Raw genomic sequence first — 20,308 nt, 5'->3', positions numbered from 1 at the left:
TTTGCATAAGCTTCCAATCTAGTATTTAAAATACAAGTAAATACTTTTCCTAAGCAACTAAGCAATGTTATGGGGCGGTAATTATCAGGTTTAGTCGGGTCTCCTTTGTTTTTATATATAGGTTTAATTAAACCAATCAACCATTCTTCGGGAACAAAACCACTTTCGTATATGATGTTAAAAATTTTTAAATAGACTGGCATAAATGTAGTTAACGTTGATGAAATATGTTCATTCAGGATATTGTCAACTCCAGGGGATTTACCTTTTTTTTATTTTTGTTACAGCTTCTAGTATTTCATTTTCACGAATAACAGAATTCAAAAACTCGTCGGATATGGCATGGGTTGCATTTGTGACGGATGCAAACATTTAAAGTCTGATCTAGTAAATGAAAGGTGCTTACAGATTTCTCAAATGAGAAATAAATTCCTTTAATGATGCTTTATAACTTAATTTAGCTTGGTCAAATAAGGTGTTTCTGGGCATAATTTGTAGGTAAAGAAGACGAAAAATCATAACTTAAACTGTCATTTCCAATGAAAAATTAAGAAAACCAGTCATGAATATGGGAGTTTTTTTTTCCATATCAGACAAATGAAAGGTATCCAGATTGCATATACACTGTAGTCTCTCAGAAAACGGTAATTTGTATGTTCTTGACCTCTTCTTGAAAATAATATTAAACTGAATATAAGTATCGGGATTACTTTTTACAATGTTTTGAATTCCATGAAAATACTTTATTTTCTTCCTAATTCTATTAGAGCCGTAAAGTACCGGAAAAAGAAATTAAAATTGATTATGACGTCACAATGGATCTAGCACCAGAAAGACAATCATTTACTATGACCTTAAAAGATGTTTGTACCACTAGTCTACTATTTATTCTTTTGATATCTAGATTATTTCTAGGCAAATTTATATCAATTTATAAAAAACATCATCATAATTCATCATGTAAAACAAAATCAGGCATAGTATTGGTGTATGCATTAAAATCACCTTGAATTTCTATATGCCCAACTTTGCTAATTTAACTATGTCCTCTAGCAGGACTGAATAAAATGTTTCAATATTATCTACAGTACAAGATGTACTTTCAGGGGATATGTAAATAATAGCTAAATAAATATCTCTTGGCAAACCAAAAAAACTGTTAAAACATATATCTGAATTATTAGATTTTAATTTTGTAATACCTTTGGAAATGGAGATTTTGGCATAAATGCTTACCCCTCCAGAATTTCTCCGTTTTTTTTTTTCTTTCTTGTTTTAGCGACAATTAAGTCAAATCCTGGCAGGTCATTACACTTATTGTCATTTTCTAACCAGGTTTCAATTAAACCAAGGATATGAAAATTTAAAATTATCTTCAAAAATTACATACATTTTGTTTGCAATTAGAAAATCCTTCAATATTCCACATTGCTAACTGGAGGAGTGATGATTTGTTTGTTTGTTTTTTTTTTTTTTTTTGTTTTTGTTTTTTTGTTGTTTTTTTTTTAACATTTCGGAAGGGGAAATAATATCAGACAAATAAAAATGGGCTGTTTTGAATGTTGGGAAGATATATGTGACTAATTAATATAGCAGATCTCAAATAAATTGTCAGGAAATGCGAATAAAAACACCTACTATGCATTTTCTAGTTGAAAATTGATCAACAAATACATTTTAGGATGAAAAATTATAAATATCCAGGCTTTTGAAGAAAATTCATGCTTTTTATACGGTACTATACTTACTTCTATTTACTTCAATCATTTTATAATGCAAAGTGTATAAAGCGCTTCCTATCATTGCAAAACGACACTAATCACTTCTAATCATGCTAATAAACATTGGTATTTACGGCTAGATTAAAGGAAATTCGATTTTTTTAAACTTGTAATTTTTTAAATGCTTTTATGGGGTACGGATATTAATTACCGTTTCTAAGAACTTCAAAGAGCATTGAATCAGATTGAGACGCAAAAAATGAAAATTGCAGTCTGATTAAAACCAGCCCCCTTAAAATTCTCCTTTCACTCGTCAGATGAAAGGAGAAGGGGGCTGGTTTTAATCAGACTGTGAAAAATTGTTGCATGAAAAGATTTCAATTTCAAACTTCATTTTGAGACTTTTTGAATAAAATTATAAATTAAAGAGTTATCCTTCCTGATTGAGGATCGGATATCCTTAAGTTTAAATAAGTTGTAACTTCTTAGGTTTTTACCTGAAATACGTACATGTACATCAAGTAAGAAACCGAAAAATACCGTTTTCTAGTGCAAGTAGCAGTAATTCTGCTTGTGTATTATTTAAAGCATGAAAAATGTCAAAAAAATACACTCATAAAACATTTTATTCAGTATGGTGAAATAAAAAAAAAATTGGATCGAAACTTTTACTCATCCCGATTTCTAAATAAAAATACACATCAAATAACCCAAACTCTCTCTCTGGATTTCAATCTGGGCACACGATTTTTTTTCCTTCTATATTTGCAGGGACTTATATACTAATATAGTTAGTATATAGTCCCTGATATTTGGCTTGTTGACCATGGTCACGTGTCAACTTTAAGTGCGCAGGGTACAGGAACGGATGAGAAAGGGCACTTCTTCCAAAATTTGAAATTTGCGGCTATACAAGGTCAGAGGATTGGACGAAAGGGGGGGGGGTGTTCTATTGATTATATATAGTGTAAATGCATTAATTCTTTGAAAATCTTCTCTGCTTCAGGGTATTTCGCAGAAAAAAATAAGTACATAGTAATGATGAACAAAGGTGTCTTTTCTAAAATTGTTACTTTAATTGCCCCTACATGGGTCAGGGGTTCTGGTGTTAGGTTGGGGATAAATCGCAACGTCTAGGGCCTTTCCGAGCTGCGATTGGGCTTGGGATGAGTTGAATCTTTAGTGACATTGCATATTTTCATTATTTCTTTGAATATCTCTTTTCTGTTCAAGAGCATCAAGGAAGCAAATAGGGTACAAATTCGTTATAATCAAGGGTATTTGGACCATATTTTTGAAAATCTGGACAACCTGCATGGTCAAGTGTTCTGGGGCCCGTTTCATGAAAAGTCATACGACCGACATGCGTTGCACTTCCCCGTGATTTAATAGTCAGGTACATCATCTCTAAAAATACGGTTTCTAACATGCAAGTGATATATCGGTTAGCTTTAAACCTTTCTTAGGCCTCATTTCCCCCTAGATGGACCTCAAAAGATTTTCCCAGCATTCAAGAGGATCAAAAGTGAAGCTCATTTTTTTTTTCTATATTTACCTGGCCATATCTAATAAATATACTTGAGACTAGTCATCAGGCATGTTTAAAACCTGTAATGTCGTGTGATTTGTCTTCTGAAAGGGCAAACAATTTGGTTTATTGATTAATTTTTCTGTCGTCCGACAGATGTCGCTTTACTTAAAAAATAAAATCTGAACCATAGATGGAAACATGAATCCGTTGAAAGTGATAGATTATCATATTAAAAAGATTAAGATACCCAAAAAATTATATATAATTATATATAATTGAATTCAAATGATGTTAAATTAATTGATTTATTGTTTTGAAATTAATAAATAACTTAAGAGATGATCAAATACTATTTGACGGAATAACGTTATTTGTTCGCAGAGGTTTTAAAAGTTATTATCAAAATGGCACCTTCTTCAAGGCCTCTTCAAGTTAATTTTGTTTGTTTAGAATTAAGTAAATTAACCTTTCAATATGGAGCGAACATAAGTCATTATAGGGAAATTATGGTATGTATTTTTTCAGATTAGTTTATTTAAGATGTTTTTGAAGTTATCAAATAATCTTTTCTTGAGGAATTTCAAACTTTCACAGAGGAAATCTTGACGTATTTTAATGGTTTTTTGATTGAAAATGACGCGCATTTTTAAGACTTAATATAGATATCGTGTGTTTGTAAAGTTTGGCCATGTTTTTAATTACAGGTTGAATTGGAAGAACATTGCAACACGTGAATAAAGTGTATTGGAAAATAGGAATAAAAAGCACATCTTCCAACAGTGACTGTAATGAAACGTTTGAAACATTTCAATCAGATTTTGTTTTTAAATTCATTTCATAATGGTAAAGAAAGGTCATTTACTGGTAAATTAAGATGTGAAGTTAAATTTAAAAAATGTCAACCCAAAATTTTGAAAAACTCAAGTTGTCCATTTTGCACATTTCAGTGTATAACACGTTTAGAGCATATTCTGTCGTTGATGCAAAATATTCTACTTTTAGAGATAATTAAGATAGAACTTAGTATGATATATATTAATTAGAAGAAGGAATTATTATATTTGCATTAGTGTATTGTCCAAAAGTGCTTAAAAATGACCTTAAAAATGCTGGAAAAGTGCTTAAAAATAACACTATATTTTGATGAATAAAATCTATTTCAGACCTTGAGAGTTCAGAATGTTGCAATCTCCATTGAGCCCCCATGATGTCACAGGTCAGCTTACGACCTTCAGGTCATACGTTGCTCTCATTGCAGATCCCACCCCAGGGAGTAAGTATCAGACCTCTGAGGACTCTTATAAAAAAAAAGTCCAAATTAGTAATAAAACATTCAGTACTAACCAGCCATTCATTTTGGTCTGCATTAGTGTTGTTACGATAGTTGCTGACTATTGAGAAATCGTTGCTAAAGGAAGCACATTGGCAACAATCGATAGAAAATTTTAAAATCGATAGTCTCTAAATTTTTTTTTCAAAATATTTTCTTATATATCTTCTTACATTATCAGGGGATGTTCCTCTATTTCTCTTACAAATGGCGGATAAATTTTCCCACTAAGCATCAATTGAAGTTAGTCTCACAGATTTGTATTGAAATATTGTTTTCATTTATGAGGATATCTTAATATTTCATGGTTAACGCTATTTTATTTACCTTTTAAATTAAAGTTGACTGTTCAAAATATCTATCATATAATCGATTGTATGCTACCAGTGATTCATTTTGAAAATGGTTATCATGGGTCCAAAGGACCCCTCTTAATGACAACAATGAGTCCCCTGCCAAAATCAATGCGTCCAAATCCAAGGGGACCGTATATTAGATGTTACAGAGGAAATTCTGGTGAAATAAAAAAAAGTGTATTGCACGAAAGTGCAAATGTTTTATTGTAGCTGTGAGTGATTTATACTTTTACTATCAATTGTCCAAGTAAGAGTACTTGATTTTGTGTCATAAAAATAATATATTGTCCACTGTGCACTTTGTTTCTATTTTTAGATCGTACATACGATCTCACACATTGTATCAGTCATAAAATGCATAGAAGCAGAAAGAGGAAAATAAAACAATTTAAGAAGAAATGACAAATAGTCAGAAATAAAAATGATTAAATTAAAATTTTATACTTCTTAGCTTGTAAGGAAAAAACGAAAAGAAAAAAAAAACCAATGATACAGGTTACAGCTTAAATATGAAGGTACAAATGTATAGTATTCGCTTCAGAAACGTTCCACTGTATAGACATAATCAGTGATAATCGAACTATGCTATCTAACTTTCAAATATTTTCTGACAATTGCTTTTAACTTGAGTTGTGAAATCTGACCAGTTGTTGGCAACCTTGTAGACCTACCTGTTAAAATCGTTCATGCATGTCGTTTAGCACGTGGATATGATGCAATCAGTCAAGTTTTGAATCAGATTATACCGAAATAATTTAAAATAGTACATGTCCTTCTATAAATTTATTGCGTCCATTGGGATGCACATTTATTGAAATAATGCGTCCTGGGAAAAATTTGTGCGTAATTTACGCAGGACGCACATCAAAATGAATCACTGTGCTACCAATTCAATTTGATAAGCAGTAGTAAAATTTGTCCAATTTTGCAACACTAGTCTGCATCCTAAATTACACATCAGTGTTGCTCAGGAGGCATTATTTCAATAAATGTGCATCCCACTGGGTGCAATAAATTATAAAAGACATGTATTGTTTTATATTATTTCGGTACAATCTGATTCAAAACTTGGTTGATTGCATCGTATCCATGTGCTTAGTGATAGGCATGGTATGAGGTTGCCAACAATAGGTCAGAATTCACACTTCACTGTTAAATTGCAGTTAATAAGCAATTATTAGAAAATATTTGAAAGTTAGATAGCATAGTTCATTATGTCTACTTTGGAACATTTCTGAACCGTATACATTTGTATTTGTATTTTAGTTGTAACATTTATCATTTAATTTTTTCCTTAGAAGTATAATAAGCTAAAAAGTATTTGATCATTCTTCTTTCTGTTTATTTTTCTTTTGTCTTTTTTTTTTAAAACTTTCTCTACTTAATTTGCTGGCCTGCTTCTGTGTATTTTATGACTGAAGCTAGCCTATTTGTGAGATCATATTTATGATCTAAAAATAGAACCAAGCAGCACAGTTGACAATATATTACTTTCATATATCATATATTCTTACTTCCAAATGATGGTATAAACCACTCACAGTTACAGTAGAAAATTTGCACTTTTATGAAATACCTTTTTATATTTCACCAGAATTTCCTATGTGATATCTAACAAACAGTACCCTTGAATTTGGACACATTGATTTTGGCATGGGACTCATTGTTGTCATTAAAAGGGGTCCTTTGGACCCAATGATTACCGTTTTAAGATGAATCACTGACTTACATCAGTATTGTATGCAAAATTTTGCATTAAATATTTTGCTATCCTATAGTAAAGCTTAATACAGATTAATTGTACATCACTCTCCAAGGAACGGAATTTCATTCCCCCACTTTTATTCACCAGATAAAGAAATATGATGATTTGTTTCCAAAAAAACTTGTGATTTAGGATTAAAAATTGAACTTATGTCAATGATGCAACATCAACAGTGTTGAGAAGAAAATTGAATTACTGGAAATGAAATTAATATTTTGTGGAATGATTAACAAATTTGTTGTTGGCGATCTGACTCCCCTTTTGTTTTGGGTTGAGGCAGACATGACGGTATACTGCTGATAAGATCTGACCACACAGTTTGAGTAAAGATTTATAATTATCGTGTCAATAAACACGGAAAACTTTCTTTTGTTTTAAAAATTATGAATATTTTATGCATTAAACATGAATTGGATCAAACAGCAGGCATAAATGCCTATAATTATCATTCTTTACATGGGTCAAGTACATATAATAAATTAATGATACATTTAAAATATTAAAAAAGCCGTATGTAAAAAAAAGATCATTGATTGATACAATGTATACATTCTATTTATCTTTTGATCACTTTTTACGTGTACTGATTTTTCACACAAAGTTTGACTACTTGTATTATATGTTTCAGTTGTTGAGAAGAAATTGAAGGCAGCTCAAGAACTCAGTGAGAACTTTGAAGTAAGTATTTATACATGTATTTATCATGCTTTGTAGAACTTGTTAACTATTTTCATAAGACTGCATATCAATATTACTTTTCTTTTTGGTGGCATAATCAGTAGACAAAAGTATATTTGACTAAAATTCCATTACAATAAGGAAATGAAAGTGATCATAATCTGTGAAGCTGATGAAATTTTTATAAAAATTGTAATCATATTAATCATAATTTTCCTCCATTTTTTTTCTTCCCTTGAAGCAATTCCAAAGATCACTGAAAATAAACATGATCATTTTCACATAAGTATGCAGTCTACCTACTGCATGACAAATATTCTTAAATTTCAAAGTTAATAATGATCACATGTGCTATATGTAGAAGTACTTCTAATGAAATGTCTGTCCTCTCATTACAGAGTGTTGTACTGTCCCCCCAGTACTCACAGTTTCTGGGTGAGGCTCTGAAGGTCTTCCTCAAGATCCTAGATGAAGGGGAGCCTCAGTTCATTGCAGAACAAAACATGCAGGTTCAGGATCCATGCTGTTTATTAATATTTATACAATGTTCAAAGCAACTGTTAATCGATCATCAGACTGTAGAGTCATTATTTTAGCCATGTCAGTCTTAGGAAGCAAAATCTTGACATGTTGAAAATAAAGAAAATAAAGAGGAGGAAAAGAGAATCTTATAATTTTTCATAATTGAAGTGAAATGTATTCCTTAGTATTGAAAAACATATATGAGGAGAAAAATTCATTTATTTTGATTCTCATAAACTTCTGAAATCAATTACTAGTATGCTAAAAAGAAAGATCATCCTAGGGAACAGAAATTCTCTATGAGACTTAGCTGTTTATGTTTTGATTTTTTAGCAACTGAGAAAGTTACTGCTGGAGATAATTCACCGCATTCCTAGCAATGAACACCTGAAGAAATATGTCCAACAGATCCTTTCACTCATGTTCAAACTCTTAAAGGTATCCTTGAAAATCGCTTAATTTTTACATTGATTCTGTTTCTCATGTTAAAACTGTTAAAGGTCCTTAGAAATTGATTAGGGTTTAAATTGATCCTGTCCCACATGTTCAAACTCTTGAAGTTATCCTTGAAAATTGCTTAATTTTTACATTGATTCTGTTCCTTATGTTAAAACTGTTAAAGGTCCTTAGAAATTGTTTAGGCCAGGCTTAAAAAAATCTTTGTTTGCAGTTGCTGACCTATAATATTTAAAGTGGGTAGGTAGGTAGGAAGGTAGGTATATTTTTTTTTTTGAAAAAAAAAATGTAGTTTTCAGATTTTTGTTAAAATTCAACAAAAATAGGCTATCAACTAAACATAAGCGAGCTCCACTTGTTATAAACTACTGATTGATAAAACAAAAATCAAAAATACAAAATGAAACAGTTTCAAAATCCTGAAAACTTGAAACTAAAAAAAAAAATAATAATACAAAATAGCTGATAAAAAGTGCATTTTCATTGGGTCGGTAGGCAGTTGCAAACAAATTTTCATTTTAGGCCTTAGGTTTTAAATTGATCCTGTCCCACTTGTTCCAACTCTTGAAGGTATCCATGAAAATCACATACATTTTATTACTCACCTTGCCCCTCATGTTCAAACTCACAGGTATACTTGAAAATCAGTGAAGTTTTAGATTGAACCTGCCCTCTATATTCAAACTCAATAAGACATATGTATTCCTAAAAATGAATTAATTTTTTCTTTACTAAATCCCTGTCAAAAATATGCCATACAAGTAGGTTTAACATTCCTTGCAATTTAGGACATGGAATATAATGTAAAACATAAACATTTGAAATGCAGTTTTCTTTCCAATGTGTGTACAGTCCACTAATACATGTACATTTTCCATAGGCGACAATTTTAATGTAATCTCACAGAGCTTCTCCCTTAATTTTTGTTGAAGGATGGGACACTACTCAAATGAAAGCTCATCAAGTTCTCCACACTGGTTAAAATCTTGAGGTGGCATTTCAGATTCATTTTCCAGCAAAATGCACATTCTCTAAAACATCTAAAAATGAAATTAAAAGTAGGGAATTTCAAGAATTCAGGGCATGAATACATCTGACAATTCAAATTCTTTCAAACTGTTCCATTTTAGTGCACTACTTTCTTCCCCTACCGATTTCTAAAAATAATTAGTATGTACCCCTGTGTCTTTTATAGATTGAGAATGAGGAGAACGTCTTGGTTTGTTTACGTATTATAATAGAGCTACACAAACAGTACAGACCACAGATGAACGAGGAGGTAAAAAAATCAACTCTACTGAACACAAAATGATTGAAATTTTGAAAAAAAATTGTATAGAAAAATTGTCCTGATGAAGCCTTACGTCAGTAATTCCAAAAATGTCAACACTGCATTGTTTTCACATAGTTTAGAATTGTTTACATTATTCTTTTTTTACTGGGAATTTGTAACAATGTACTTTGTTACAAAAAATATTTGTTGCTAAGGTAAGATTTGAATGATTATTATTTTTGTCGTTTTTACTGGAAGCATATTTTGTACTGTTAGCTATTAGTAGTACAGGTATATTGTCAAATGTAATGGGCATTGCAGTGTCAAAATGATAGTACCAGTATGTGTTAAAATTAAAGTCAGATGTGTTATTTTTTGCAGATTAAAGACTTCCTTCAGTTTGTGAAAACTATCTACAACACCATTCCTAGTCACCTGACCAAAATTTTTGAGCCTCGCAGTCAGATTAAGGTCAAGGACGTTACGGAGGTCAATGTCGATACCATACTGCAGGAGACCTTCACCACGACAACCATCCTAACAGACAAGAAAAACGCCGACAATCAGAACATATCAGTATGCCATCATTATATCATGTCAAAAATCATGATATTTTGGTTAACTTGCTTGTGAATGATTTTTTTGTAGCAAAAATGCCTCTTGACATAATTTTACTCAAAATGTCACAACTTCATATTATTTTTGAGATTATGATCATAGAGTCTGAAGAATTTAGATATGTTTTTTTAAAAAAAAAAAAAAATGCTCATTATATATTGCAATATGGATATCAAGTCTTGTTAATAATGAAGGTACACAGTTTGTCTGGTGCATGTGCACTTATTTTTATTAAACACTACAATGTGATACAGGTTAACGAGTTAAACCTTACTGATTTCAGTACAACATTATCCCCCGTGGTGTCCTGTCACTGAAGGTGCTGGCCGAGTTACCCATTATAGTGGTCCTCATGTACCAACTGTACAAACCTAATGTACACCAGGAAGTTGCAGAGTTCATTCCCCTGATCATGAACACCATTACACTACAACCCTCAGCCACTCACAAGTAAATACTCTGCCTCCACTCTCTCTCTCTCTCTCTCTCTCTCTCGTGTGTGTTTAGGGCATTCTCTTTCTATTTTTGTATTGTTTTCTTCCTTTCATTTTTTCTCTTTCTCTTTCAATGTTTCTCGCTGAATACTAATCCCATTCTCTAGTGTGTACAGCTGGAACTTGAATACAGACCATCTAGTAATTGTTTACTTTGATTTCCAGGACCAGTCCGTCATTCAATAAGGAGGTGTTTGTGGATTTCATCGCCGCTCAGATCAAAACTCTTTCATTCCTAGCTTACATCATCAGGATTTATCAGGTTGATAATTTACACAACTTATGATTTACTTCTCATGTGTTTTAAAGATACAGTTGAGTGGTGGTAATAAAAAAAGTTTCAAATTGAAAGCACAATTAGGATCATATGAAACATTGGCAGCTAAAGATTTTAAAAAATGATTTGAAAGCTCCAAATGCTTTCTGCAGAATTTTTTTTACTAGATGAATATTTGGTAAGTTTTTGTCAGCTTTAATAGGTAAATCTTTATGTCAGCTTTAGGACTTATTCTGGTTTGTTCAGTTTAATTTAGAAAATAGATTTGTTGTAATGATTTTGATTTGATTGAAAAGCTTTCTAAAATTTGTTTTAAGTTTGAAGTATTTACATTTTATATTGTATGTTCATCCTTTTGGAATACATACACAGTATTTTTATTCCACCATGATTTCTAGGAACAAGTCCAGCAGCATGCCAATCACATGGTGAGTGGACTTCTTGGATTGCTAGAATTCTGCCCGCAGGAAGTGGCCCATCTAAGGAAGGAGTTACTGATAGCAGCCCGGCACATACTGGCCACAGACCTCAGAAACAGTAAGAAGCACTTGTGAAATATTAATTTTACTGTCAGAATGTAAAATATATGAGGGATTTTTACAGGATGTAGTGTACAATGTACCTTTGCATAAAAGATTTGGATCACCTTGTGCTGTGATTTTCAGAAATCAAATTTCAGCATGATGTGTACAAATTGGCATGAAGTACAGTCTGTGCGAAAGTCACCGGACCGTCGGTTTTTACCGGTAAAATTTGGTTCGGGTCGGTAAAAAAATTCAGGATACAGGATCGATTGTCCGATGAAAAATTAAGGCCTAATTAAAAAATCTTAATTTACTTGTACATATGGCCTCATTGTCCACACATATCCTTCATTTGATCCATTTAGCAGTAATACATGTTTAATTTTAATCTCCAGGAATCCTGTCATGATCGTTTATTTCTAACTCGAATTTCCTCTGTCATGGAATATAGATCCATAGATAGCTCATATGTAGATTCGGTTGGGCGAAATTATTTTCATTATTAAACAAGAGTAACTGTAATGAGTTACTTCAGGAAAGAAATAAATATATTTTAAAGTGCATTTTAAGTTAAAAAAAATCTTTGACAATGTTTATTTCGTTCGTACGTGTCAAATAACCAGAAAAAGAGAAAATTGTGTGGAATTGTATATTACCTTTTAAAAAGGAAAATTATTTATAGTAAGCTTGTTCATATCAATAAAACAATTTTTTAATAATCTCAAATCTGGATCTATTTGAGATTCAATTTAAGTGAGAATCCCCCCTCCTTTTTTCAATCTCTGTATCATAATGATGTATGATTGAATTTAAGAAAAAAGGTCGGTCTGGTAAGTAAATGCTTGGTCTGGTAAAATATATATTTTTACCAGACCTTATGTCCTGTAAAAATTTCAGACTTTCGCATAGCCTGGAAGTAGAATCTTTGCTTAGACTCATTTCTGTGCAACTGACAAATTATAAAAAAAAAAAAAAAATTCACTTTGACTCTTTAAAATTCTAGTTCCCTTAGCATATTGTTTTTTTTTTTTGAATTTATAAAGTCATTTTGAAATCGGAAGGAAGAAATATAAAGGAGAAGACATTGATGGTTGTTGCTTCACTATTTATTAAATTAAATAAAAAAATACTGTAGATGCAGTTTTCTCTTGATTATTTTCTTATAGCAGAGCCAAATGTAACTATTTTCTCTCTACAGAGTTTGTGCAGGTCATTGACAAACTGTTTGATGAGAAGATTTTGATTGGATCAGGATGGACAACTCATGAATCTTTACGGTGTGTTATATTTGTGTGTAGTGGATGAAACAGGTTTTTTTTTGTCCAATTAGCTGTCTATAAACATGATAAAAACTGCTTGTATTGCTCAAATAGTGTTTTTAACATTAACGTTTACTTTGTTCATGTACTGGGCAGTGTAAATTTTTGGTACGGAATTTAAATTTATACATCAACAATAAAATTTTGTGTAATAATAAATGTTCCAAGTGTTACCTCCAGAGGAAAATCAATTTTATTCAGTAAGATTTGAATCATGACTTAATGTGTAATTAGTATTCTTGTGAGACATGTTTTTTCAAATGAAAATTTAATTCAGTTGTATAAAAAGAATTCCAATGTATCATTAGATACCGGATATTAGAATCTGTATTTATAATTCCATTGCTTATTCCTTTGACAGCCCCCTGGCCTACAGTACACTAGCTGACTTAGTCCATCATGTGCGTCAGTCCCTGCCCCTGAAAGAGCTATCAATGGCAGTCAATCTGTTTTCTAAGAATGTCCATGATGAATCCCTCCCCAGCAGTATCCAGACAATGTCCTGTAAACTTCTGCTGAACCTTGTGGAGTGTATCAGAGCCAAGAGTGAGGCAGAAAACGGAAATGTAAGTTAATTGACCAGTTTTAAAGTGTGTTTTGTGTATTAAACTAATAAATTTATGTAATTAAGGTATTAAGGGTGTAATGGTCATGACCTTGAATATGACTAAATTCAGTTTAGTTATAATGGACAACACTTCAGGCAATATTTCCCAAAGTTTCATGCAATTCTGTCCAAACATAATTTTTCTATACTTATTTTCATACCTGTACCCTCTAACCACTGGTGCACCTTTAATAGACAAAAGGTACAGATGTAATTTTTACCTCTATTCTAGTTAGTCGCAAACAGTTGAATGTTTCATGTATTCAGCTGCAACACTAAGCAGTACAGATTGTATATATGCATTCTTTTTAGTTCAAATTCATCAGGTATGATATATGAATACTTGTAATTGAAACTTGTCTACTTTGAGTGACAATTTTGGCGACTTTTTTCATAAAACCGTTTGTAATATTCTGTCAAAATAAAATATGGTAGGAAAGATCAATAAAAGAACAATATCAATTTTGTGTAAAGTGTGTTTGTGATAATATAACAACAACAAAAATTTATTCCATCCACAATATTTATCTATATTCTGTATCATAGCGATGTACCCCTAAAAATTTAAGCCATTATTTTTTGTAAATGTCATGGGATATGTGATACTTAATGAAATAATGAGCATATATAAACAACAGGTTATTGTCATATTGAATACACTTCACTTTAGTCAGATTCATTTGTTCAGAAGATTGACCTCGTCACAGTGACCTTGACCCAGACGAAGATTTGCAAAATGACCTACATTTTTGCAGCTTACATGTGCATGAAGTTCTTTACAGATCAAAACATTACTATACAATGTAGACTAAAATATATACTGACAGAAACACTTATCAAAAGGTAAAAAAAAAAAAATAATTTGTTCCCCACATGATAAAAAATATCAATAAAAAATATTCAACCCCCCCTTCTAAACAGTAAACTTCTGTAAAAATAAATAAATAAATTAATGTAAATAAAATAGCAAAAATCACCCTAACCCAACCAAGAATAAATCATTTATTCCCATATCTAATATTAAATTTTTTCTTTAAAGTTGTAAACACATTTACATTCTATGTTTTACTGATATATTTTGAACATCTCAGATATTTTACGCATGGACATTGAACGTCACTTCTACAATGCACGCAATACTACATGTACCTATTACGTACATTTTCCCCCTCAAACGGTTTGCTGATATTGAGAGTATCACAAGAAATCGCGATGCGAATGTGAAGTTTTGAAGAAAGGTATACTTCGTTCGTTCTTCGAAAATGGTGCCATTTTTAGAAGTTGGAAAAACCCATGAAGTGTGTATTTGAAGGTATCATCATTTTGACTGCATATTTTGTCTAACAATATATATTAACGTGTTTTCTACGTAATATCATATTTATTCTCTCCTCCGCTAAGTTATATTCCTTTTATTTGGTGTATGTTTTATGTTAGCGTCCTAGGCCGTCTTGACGACACGCCATTTTTGTTTACGAAGTACAGTGTTCCGAAAACTGCCGATGTCAGACACCTCAGTAAATGCCGTCATTTTTACCGGAAATGGCGTATTACACCTCTAATACCTTAAAGCAAAAAGGAAGACTAAATGGAGAAACATTCAGCCATTTTGCAAATTGTTAAAAACTTTCAATTGATATTTATTTCTTGGTGTTTATATTGCATTTAGAATGCTATTGTTTGATGGAGGAAAACAACAAAGTAGTCTGAGCACTTTTTAAGAATTTTCTTTTCATAATCTAAGATTTCTTGGCATTTTTGATACTTGTGCATTTTATCTTTGTTTAAAAAAATTTTTTTTTTTTGAGCAGTTATAAACAATTTTTTTTTTGTTGGGGTTGGGGTTACGGCTCACATTTAAATTCACATTTTAGGGGAGAGAACTGTTGATGAGAATGCTGGAAGTTTTTGTCCTGAAGTTTAAAACCATTGCCAAGATTCAGCTGCCGCAGATACTACAGAAATGGTCAGGTTTTTTTGCAAGTCACTGTAGATTGGGAAATTAATTTTTTTATTGTCATGAAATTAAATTTGTAGAGAACAAGGTTATCAGATCACAAATTAAAGTATCTGTCACAAGGCACATGCCTGTACCTAATGCGATTGATACCCAGGTAGCAAATGGGGAAATTTTACCCCCATAAATTTTTCTTACACAAACAAAACAGAAATGATAACAGAAATCTATATTTCGTTACAAAAAGTGTTCCAAGATTTAAATTGTTCATAATCTTTATTTATCTACTGTAGCAAACAGCAGCCACAGAGTCCTACACAACAGACACCGACCTTGACTGATGCCAAACAGAATGTGGAGGTCAAGGTCGAGGCCCCTAAGACTCCGGTAGAGGAGAGTAAGCCCCCAATGACTGCCTCACTACTGGCAGACACAGCCACCAAGGACACCGACAAGGCATGGACTGAAAAGGTCAGTGGGGGTCAAGGACATCAATTGTCCTAAATTATGGATACCAATTTTCACTTAAATAGAAACTGAGATAACAGGCTTGTGATATTTTGTGTTACACACAAATTAAGATAGTAATGTATCTTGCCTGTACTTAACTGCATGTAAAACTCTATAAACAGTTGTTTACATTGATGAATTCAAAGATGCTTGTGGCTTTTTACACAAAATTTTAAACATTTTATTTTACAGTCACTGCAGAACCGTTTTGGTGTGACTCCTAGTCAGTACAGCGTTTATTCAGTCAGTGACTGTAGAAGTCTGGTCAAGACTCTAGTGTGTGGAGTTAAAACCATCACCTGGGGCATTGTATCCTGTAAGGCTGTAGGGACAGGTGAGAAATTTGAGTGTTATATAAAACATATATAACAGTGTTATATTACAATGAAAATCCTAATAGGTAAAATTATAATTATACTAGGATATTTTAAATTAATCAATTATTGATTTACTATAGGTCACAAAATTTTGGCAACACCTCATTTTCACATGAAAATTATTTGACGTTAATGAGGGAAGAAAAAAAAATTGTCATGCTTATTGTTTATTGATGCTAGAATGAAATTTTTATGAGCAGTAGGGTCTCGGGTAATGAAGTTCTTGCAAATGAAAAGTTATTTTTGTATTTAATCAATCAACATATTTGATGATGTCAGAAGATAAAAAAAAAAAGAAATATAAGGAGAAAAAATAAGTGCTAAGTATATGTAATACACTGAGTAAAAAAATGTCAATCAACATTCAAGTAAATATACTAGTATAATTGATTTATGAATATTCTAAGATTCTATGTTATCAGAAGCGGCTACAGTCCAGAACAAGCAGTTCCTGCCTAAGGAGGCCCTGGTCTACATCCGTCTTGTCAAGTTTGCTTTGCAGGCGCTGGACATCTACACTATCAATATCGGAGCTAATGGTCAAGCGGTCATCAGACCAGCAGTGTAAGTAACCAAAACAGACTAGAGCAAATGCAAATATACTGGTAATCTGTATTCACAGGGCTGTATTCTGTATTTACAGGGCAAATTATTGTATTGTATGGTGTCTATTATTATCATATTGGTTCTGAAATTTGCATCCAATGGGCTTCAGGTTTCAACCATTAAATACATGTATTACCTTATAAAAATAGAGTACATCATAATAACAGGAAGAAAATTTTTTCAGAAAGTGAATTGTAAACTTCATTTTGAAACTTCTTTTTACATTTTTTGTAATTTTTGTATGAAATGTTAAGTTTTAGACTTTTGAAGCTTACACTTTTTAAAAAACAAGAGGCCCATGGGCCACAACGCTCACCTGGGTCAATATGGCCCTGCTGTTCTTTGTCAGCAGATTTCTTCTCCTATATTTCTCCTATATATTCATATATAAAGCTTTGATTGCCTGTTCTAGGCATACCCTACCCCAAGGTGCCATGTTTTGAATGAAATTGAATATAAACCTTCTGAGGATGCTTCTATCTTCATATAACTAATCATGATTTTGCTGTTCTTTAAAACAGAATTTTAAATATGTCTAACACCCTACCCTGGGGGGGGGGGGGGGGGGGGTCATGATTTGAACAAAGTTGAATGTACACTACCTGAGGATGCTCCCATATCAATATGACTGATCATGGCTTTGTTGTTCTTGAGATTGAAGAAGATTTTTAAGGATATTTTCTGTATATGTTCTTTTGTAAAACTTTGATCCCCCATTATGGCCCCACCCTACTACTGGAGGATGCCTTGAGCAAGCTTGAATCTACAATATTTGGGGATGATTCCATATCAATATGACTAATTGTGGCTTAGTTGTTCTTGAGAAGATTTTTAAAGAATTTTCCTATATATTTCTATTAGGGATGTCAATTTTGGCAATGATTCATATTCGAATATTCAATGAAAGTATTCGAATATATTCGAATATTCGATAAAATAAATTAAATCTTTTTATTTTTAAAATGCAACATCCTAGCTACTCTCATGAAAGGTTTAGCGTAAGATATTGGAAGTAAAATTGTATGAAGACTTTTGTAGTTGTTTTTACAATAAGAAATTTGATATTTGTCAATGTTTGAAATAAATAATTGATTTAAATGTAGAAAAGCATAATTTTAACAAATGAAACATGTGTATTTATAGTAGCTCCAACTGAGGAACCGGTCGTCTTGCCAAAGGCAAGATAATCGTAACGGTATACTGTTCAGATTTCAGTATGTGTAATAAATTACAATTATCTGCCTAATTAGAGATATAATTATAATCTTTGATAAACAATGTTTTTAAAATATAAACAAATATTTCCAACGACAATTTTCCTACATAATTAACATAATTATACATAATTAACTAATTTCCCGATAATGAATATGAAATTCAGGATTATGTACAACCCAATATATAATCATTTATTCTGAAATTGAGCCCTTTACAATATTAATTACAGTCTAATTCTATTGGACATTCATTTGAATGATCAATTAAATTTGTTTTGATAAGTATACGATTCACGTCTTTTAGACATTCTAAGAAGGTTTTCATTTTGTTGTCCTCGATTCTAGATCCGATCGTATTTAACTAATAAAACTATGCAAGTACGTTTTGTATTATACATAAAGCATTATTGCACAATTCTTTAACACCTTATACTCAAAACAAATTACATGTAATTTAGTAAATCTATAAGATAAGAAAGTAGTCAAAGAAATCAGGCGATCGAAATTAATCGCTAGTAAATTAAACAGGGATAATTCCAGCACTGTTCTAACCAAACTTTATTAATCACAGTACTTCTTTTTATGAAATCTGAAAAAAACACCGAATATTCAAATATTAAATTCATATTCGAATATCAACTCATCGAATGAATATTCGAATGTTCGAATATTCGTTGCCATCCCTAATTTCTATGTATAAATTTGATCCCCCATTGTAGCCCCACCCTACCCCCAGGGGTCATGATTTGAACAAATTTGAATCTACACTACTTGAAGATGATTCCATATAAATATGACTAATTGTGGCTTTGTTGTTCTTGAGAAGAAGATTTTTAAAGATTTTCCCTATATATTCCTATGTAAAACATTGATCCCCCATTGTGGCCCCACCCTACCCCCAGGGGTCATGATTTGAACAAACTTGAATCTACACTACCTGAGGATGATTCCATATCAATATGACTAATTGTGGCTTTGTTGTTCTTGAGAAGAAGATTTTTGAAGATTTTCCCTATATCTTCCTATGTAAAACTTTGATCCCCCATTGTGGCCCCACCCTACCCCCGGGGGGTCATGATTTGAACAAACTTGAATCTACACTACCTGAGGATGATTTCACGTAAATATGACTCATTGTGGCTTTGTTGTTCTTGAGAAGAAGATTTTTAAAGAATTTTCCTATATATTCCTATGTAAAAATTTGATCCCCCATTGTAGCCCCACCCTACCCCCGGGGGTCATGATTTGAACAAATTTGAATCTACACTACCTGAGGATGATTCCACATAAATATGACTAACTGTGGCTTTGTTGTTCTTGAGAAGAAGATTTTTAAAGATTTTCCCTATATATTCCTATGTCAAACTTTGATCCCCCATTGTGGCCCCACCCTACCCCCGGGGGTCATGATTTGAACAAATTTGAATCTACACTACCTGAGGATGATTCCACATAAATATGACTCATTGTGGCTTTGTTGTTCTTGAAAAGAAGATTTTTAAAGAATTTTCCTATATATTCCTATGTAAAAATTTGATCCCCCATTGTAGCCCCACCCTACCCCCAGGGGTCATGATTTGAACAAATTTGAATCTACACTACCTGAGGATGATTCCATAACAATATGACTAATTGTGGCTTTGTTGTTCTTGAGAAGAAGATTTTTAAAGATTTTCCCTATATATTCCTATGTCAAACTTTGATCCCCCATTGTGGCCCCACCCTACCCCCAGGGGTCATGATTTGAACAAACTTGAATCTACACTACCTGAGGATGATTCCATATCAATATGACTAACTGTGGCTTTGTTGTTCTTGAGAAGAAGATTTTAAAAGATTTTCCCTATATATTCCTATGTCAAACTTTGATCCCCCATTGTGGCCCCACCCTACCCCCAGAGGTCATGATTTGAACAAACTTGAATCTACACTACCTGAGGATGATTCCATATCAATATGACTAACTGTGGCTTTGTTGTTCTTGAGAAGAAGATTTTTAAAGATTTTCCCTATATATTCCTATGTAAAACTTTGATCCCCCATTGTGGCCCCACCCTACCCCCGGGGGTCATGATTTGAACAAACTTGAATCTACACTATGTAATGAAGGTTTCACCTAAGCATTAACTTTTCTGGCTCAATGGTTCTTGAGAAGAAGATTTTTAAAAGA

General features: G+C 32.2%; 1 protein-coding gene across 1 annotated transcript in view; it reads left to right on the top strand.

Annotated features, from left to right (window-relative positions):
* Positions 1-4,408: 4,408 nt before the first annotated feature.
* LOC133193495 (transformation/transcription domain-associated protein-like) overlaps positions 4,409-20,308 on the top strand; it is a 69,354-nt gene continuing 53,454 nt past the window's right edge. The window contains exons 1-15 of the mRNA XM_061329466.1: positions 4,409-4,525; positions 7,332-7,381; positions 7,780-7,890; positions 8,237-8,341; positions 9,555-9,638; positions 10,014-10,208; positions 10,534-10,700; positions 10,910-11,006; positions 11,420-11,558; positions 12,744-12,822; positions 13,226-13,430; positions 15,346-15,437; positions 15,722-15,899; positions 16,131-16,272; positions 16,738-16,879. Of these exons, the coding sequence (XP_061185450.1) occupies positions 4,432-4,525; positions 7,332-7,381; positions 7,780-7,890; positions 8,237-8,341; positions 9,555-9,638; positions 10,014-10,208; positions 10,534-10,700; positions 10,910-11,006; positions 11,420-11,558; positions 12,744-12,822; positions 13,226-13,430; positions 15,346-15,437; positions 15,722-15,899; positions 16,131-16,272; positions 16,738-16,879 (1,880 nt within the window). The 5' untranslated portion in view covers positions 4,409-4,431. The remainder of the gene's footprint in view (positions 4,526-7,331; positions 7,382-7,779; positions 7,891-8,236; positions 8,342-9,554; positions 9,639-10,013; positions 10,209-10,533; positions 10,701-10,909; positions 11,007-11,419; positions 11,559-12,743; positions 12,823-13,225; positions 13,431-15,345; positions 15,438-15,721; positions 15,900-16,130; positions 16,273-16,737; positions 16,880-20,308) is intronic.

This window comes from Saccostrea echinata, unplaced genomic scaffold, assembly GCF_033153115.1.
Source record: "Saccostrea echinata isolate AGI-Se365-2 ecotype Australia unplaced genomic scaffold, CSIRO_AGI_Sech_v1 ptg000027l, whole genome shotgun sequence".
In the NCBI taxonomy this organism is placed as follows: domain Eukaryota; kingdom Metazoa; phylum Mollusca; class Bivalvia; order Ostreida; family Ostreidae; genus Saccostrea; species Saccostrea echinata.
Note: the sequence above shows the minus strand (reverse complement) of the source record. Positions and strands in the feature narration are given on the sequence as shown.